Source organism: Hipposideros armiger, unplaced genomic scaffold (genome assembly GCF_001890085.2).
Source record: "Hipposideros armiger isolate ML-2016 unplaced genomic scaffold, ASM189008v1 scaffold_628, whole genome shotgun sequence".
In the NCBI taxonomy this organism is placed as follows: Eukaryota; Metazoa; Chordata; class Mammalia; order Chiroptera; family Hipposideridae; genus Hipposideros; species Hipposideros armiger.
The window spans coordinates 134,093-139,045 of NW_017731978.1; the positions used below are offsets into that span (position 1 = coordinate 134,093).

At 44.8% G+C, this 4,953-nt stretch overlaps 1 protein-coding gene across 2 annotated transcripts in view; it reads left to right on the forward strand.

Annotated features, from left to right (window-relative positions):
- HMG20A (high mobility group 20A) overlaps positions 1–4,953 on the forward strand; it is a 108,867-nt gene that overhangs the window by 85,080 nt on the left and 18,834 nt on the right. For both annotated transcript variants that reach the window (XM_019625452.1, XM_019625453.1), the window contains 2 exons: positions 833–965; positions 1,899–1,930. In XM_019625452.1, coding sequence (XP_019480997.1) covers positions 833–965; positions 1,899–1,930 — 165 coding nt within the window. The remainder of the gene's footprint in view (positions 1–832; positions 966–1,898; positions 1,931–4,953) is intronic.

A 4,953-nucleotide genomic window follows, 5' to 3' on the forward strand; every position in this document is an offset into this window, starting at 1 on the left:
CAAATGGTTTATCATTTATTACTATACTTACAGATTTGGGTACTTAAATTGTCCCAGATTTGGCCAGTTGGGTCTTCTCTACATCTGGCTCTGTGTGGGACAAGTTTTTTAACAAAATTTCTGACTCTAGCTTGTGTTCATTTAGAAGCAGTGTTTTTATACTTTATTTCTTAAACCTAATTGATGAATGAAAAGGACAAAACATTAAACAATATCATGCTAACAGATCATTGAACTTTGTTTAAATAATAGCACACAAAGCATGTAGATACAAGCTCTCTCACAGTGGTCCATTTTAAGTCTATAGGATGAGGTCATTCTTTTTTACGTTCTCTGTGTCTTCCGGCTTTAGTGCTCCACTCTTCTGGCTCTCAAAAGGCCAATTGATGTATGAGATCATTCTCTCAGAATGGGTTGGGGATTGGAGAAACAAAGTAATATTCCGTCCTTTCTTTCTCCCGGGAGGACTAAGTGTGTCTATATGGTGTTCCGTCATCTGGAGGGATGCTAGTGACCATGTGGAGTTCTGTCTATAGGATTGAAGAAATAACCATAATCACCACCTTGTGAATTTTTTATGAGAATGATCTCACTAGAACTTGTCTTCATTAAGTCAGAAAAAGCAAGTCTATAAAAAGTCAGAATCACCTATTTCTTTTATGATATAGAGATTATATTCTATTCATATGACTTTAAATTCTCTTTTAAAGCTTATTCCCCATATTCTTTTCTTTCCACTTTCTAATTGTCCTCTGTTTTCATCAAGTAGCTCATTGATATTTTACCTAAACAAGATCTGTTTCTTGAAAATCATCCCACGTTTCTTTCCTAGCGCTACCTTGACGAAGCAGACCGAGACAAAGAGCGTTACATGAAGGAACTGGAGCAGTATCAGAAGACGGAGGCTTACAAGGTCTTCAGCAGGAAAACCCAGGACCGGCAAAAAGGCAAATCTCACAGGCAAGGTACTGGAACCAGACCCCATGTATTTGTGGTCTGTTGTGTGTTGTGAGTATCACAAAGCCTACTATTAGTGATGACTGTAAGAGATATATTCCTATCCTTGCTCTGTTATACTTTGTTCACTTAATAGGCATCATCTTGGAATTTTATTAAAATCAAATTGCTCTCGTTTTGAAATTCCAATTGGTTCCATATCCAGTACCAACAATTTGGCTTGTGCTGCAAGACCCCTTTTAGTTGCCTGTGCTTTTTTTCTAATTCCCAATTTAGGCATTTCTCTTGTCAACTAAACCAGCTAACTGCCTTGCTCTGACACCTCTAAGACTTTCATGTGCCATTTCTGCCAGCCTCCAGTAATCCTTTTCATGCAGGCATTCCTTTACACATGCACTCAGAAACTATGTTCTGAGCACCTCCTGTTACACATCAGGCTCTCACTTAGGCTTTAAGGATGCAGCAGTGAACAAGATAGACAAGATCCTGGTCTTCATGAACCTTTTATTCTTCATTAAATTTGTTCCCCCCCCACACCCTTACAGATATTGCTCCAAGTCCCCCTTCTTTAGGAAACACTCCAAAACACCTCACCCACAGCTAGCTTGTCGTTCTTTAGCCGTTGCATCTCCTCACACTGCGGCATTTTGCCTTCTAACTGTAGTGCTGCATGAACAGCCTCTGGTGTGTTTCCTGTTCACTTTTCCACCCTGTTCTCAATGGTAAGGACTGTGTCTAACTGCGTAACCTATACACACAGGGTTCCCTTTAGCTTTTGTTGACTTGCGAATTAATAAAACCATGAGAGAGAAATTATCATATATTGTAGTAGCCTACATAGACCAGCAGTTTTTGTGGTTTGGCACCATCATTTGCTTAGGTTTTATTATGCTGTGTTTCATCTTTCAACTTAATGTTCTCTTATTCTTCTATATTTTTAGATGCAGCCAGGCAGGCCACTCATGATCATGAGGTAATTAGCTTTCTGTCTATATGTCATATGTGTATATATTTATAAAAATGTTGTTGTTTGAAATGCTATTGGACTTTTTTTAATGAATGGCAGAGGATTTCCTGTCCCATAATTCAGATTAGGTGGGTTGCTTTAGCTCAAGGATTCTCAGCGTATGACAGACACTTATGTCACGAGTCCATCCATCCATCACTGCAGCCCCAAACTCCAGTCCTTTAAGCCAAAAACTTAATTGGCTTTAAATTCTGAAGATTACTGAAATTTGGAAGGAGGTAAGAAATGAAGAGCAACTGAAAGCTGTAATTGGACCATAGTTTATTATCATCAGGTACTTCACTCTGACTCTCCAAAACCAAAGCTGTTATTTAGGAAATCCAGCATTCAGTTGAAATGAACTGCTCAGCTACAGTGTTGACAGAGCATAAGTGACGACACCCTGGTTCCTGTGCCTCCTTTCCTCACTGGCCTTTTCCCCTCTATTGGGTTTAGCTTTGTCAGGAGGATTTCAGCCTGGGTGTGTTGGCTGTGCTGCATAGAGAGCTTTAAATGCATATGTAGCGTCTGGTCAAGACAGCCACATGCCAATTGACACAGGAATCCCTTTTGAGAAGTGCATCAGGAGGTGACTTTTGCCTCGAGCGAGCACCAGAGAGTGCACCTGCACTCACCTGTGGTGAACCTGTGCACACCTGGGCTGCATGTACATGTACACCACTGCCGTCTGTGTGGGTTATTGTTGACCAAAACATTGTTATCAGCATAGGACTGTATGTAATTATAAAAAAGGAAAATGTGCTGCAGTTCTGTGTCTTAAAATGCTCAATGATACCTCACTGTTTACCAAGTCACATTCAAACTCAGCAGTCAGGGTCTTCTGTATAAGTTTCAACTTCCCTTTCTAGGTACCTGTGCTCTCATACTGCCCACATATATCTCATGTACCTAAAACCTTTACAACTCACTGTCCTCCCCCGTGCTCCGTCCTCCTCTGCCTCAAGTCTATGCTCCTATTCTTTTATTCATGGGAACACTTTCTCTCCCTTGCTCATTTTCCCCCTCCCCATCTTCCATTCTGCTTCTTAAAATCTAGGCATCCTTCCAACCCTATTTCAAGTCTCATGTCCTTCGTCAAGCTGGTCCTGTTTCCCCCAGTCTCCTTTAACCCTCACAACTCTCTGTGGTTCTCTTTGTACTTGGTTGACCCGGCCTGGTGCTGAGGTTATTCAGTGGTCCTATTATTCAGACTCTTGATTGTCACCTCCTTAGGGGTGTGCGTGGTCTAGTTTCCACCGTGTACCCCAGCCCAACCACCAGCATGATGCCCTTGCATGGAGGAGGCCTCCCATAAATGTTTATTTTTATACAAAACTCATTTGTTGAAATAACACTGGAAATTTACACATGTATTTGGGTTTTTACTAAATCAAGGAAATTATTTCACCAAGATAATAACTCATTTATCTTGGGGTTGTAGTTCCTNATCCTCTGCTTCATCTAGTCTATTGGTGATTCCTTTGAGTGTGTTCTTCATTTCAGTTGTTGTATTCTTTAGTTCTAACTGGTTGTTTTTTATGATTTCTCTATCCTTCTCTATGTCCTCACTAAGTTCCTTAAACGTTCTATCATCAGTGTTCTAAACTCTGTCTCTGAAAGGTTGGATACCTCTGTTTCATTTAGTTCCATTATACACGTTTTTTCTGATCTTTTACTTGAGACATGTTTCTTTGTTTCTTCATTCTGGCTGTGATTCTGTGATTGCTTCGATATATTAGATCACCTAGGGGGAAGAAAAGGGGGCGGCTCTCTGCCTGCTTTAATCTGCAGACCATTTGCTCAGCAATAGAGAGACTCTGGGCAACTCAGCACCAGCTGTTGGGTGGAAGGGCTCAACGCGTCATGCGCCGGCCTCCCTCTCAGGCTTGCAGTGAGCTTCTGCAGTTAGCTGCTGTGTGCTCTGGAACCGTGCTCACCACCAAAAATCGTCACAGGTCGTTGCAGGCTATCTGCTGCTGCAAAAAACCCTCTGTGGCCTGCGGAGGTGGGGGCCAGGTACCAGGGGCTCAGGGTGTCCCCAGCAACACAGCTCTAGGTGGGCGGGGCAGGTCCCCAAGGCATCACAGGATGTGGTCAGTGTTCCCCACCAAGTCAGAGCAGCATGCACTCCTGCACCAGCAACCAGCCCGCACAAACTCGCCAGGAAAGCCCTGGCAGGATCACGCAGACGCACAGCTCACGGCCCAACACTCCCAGGAAAACTCCCAGTCTTAGCCTGTCCCAAACAGCCGCTCGCAGATCAGGCTGAGCAGCCCAACAGCCAATCGCCAGCCTTGCAACTCTGCATGCGGAGAGGCGGAACCCAAGGCAGCTTGCGCACTCCCACATCTCAGTGAAAAGCCTATTGGAGCTGGAGAGCACCCGCCAGGCATTTCCCTGGCTACGCAGCACAAGCAGTGCAGAGGGTGGGGATCCAAGGCCGTGCGCGCGCACACACACATGCCCTCCAACGCCAATTTCACCAGACCAATGTGGTTGTGGACCTGAGCCTCTGTGGGAGGGCCCAATGCTGAAAAAATGGTGCCCTCCTGTACGCTACTCATGTGCAAGCTCCATACCAGGACAACAATGGTCTCAAAACTTCCAGCTCCCACGCCAAAGGTGCTCATTTCAGTCCTTACCCACAGGCTCCTTGGCCCACTCACACAGCTACTCCCTCCACCAGGGACCAGGTGAGTGCTCACCAGCGAGCGAGACCGTGTGCTGGCTCCACTGGTTCTTTAGCCACCCTCAGCCTCACCGAGTTGAGCAAAGAGAGTCCTCACTAATTTCTATTGCCAGCTATCGTAGAACTCTTCTTCCTGGCAAAGTAACTTTGGGCTGGTGAGCTCGGTGTGGGGCCAGAGGGTTTCTCCCCCAACCAGAGAAGCCTCCCCACCACTGAGGTGTCCCTCATGGGGTTCTCCCTCTCTCATCTCCGCCCCTCCTACCATTCTCCACATGGCCTCCTCTTTAAGACTTTCATTTAG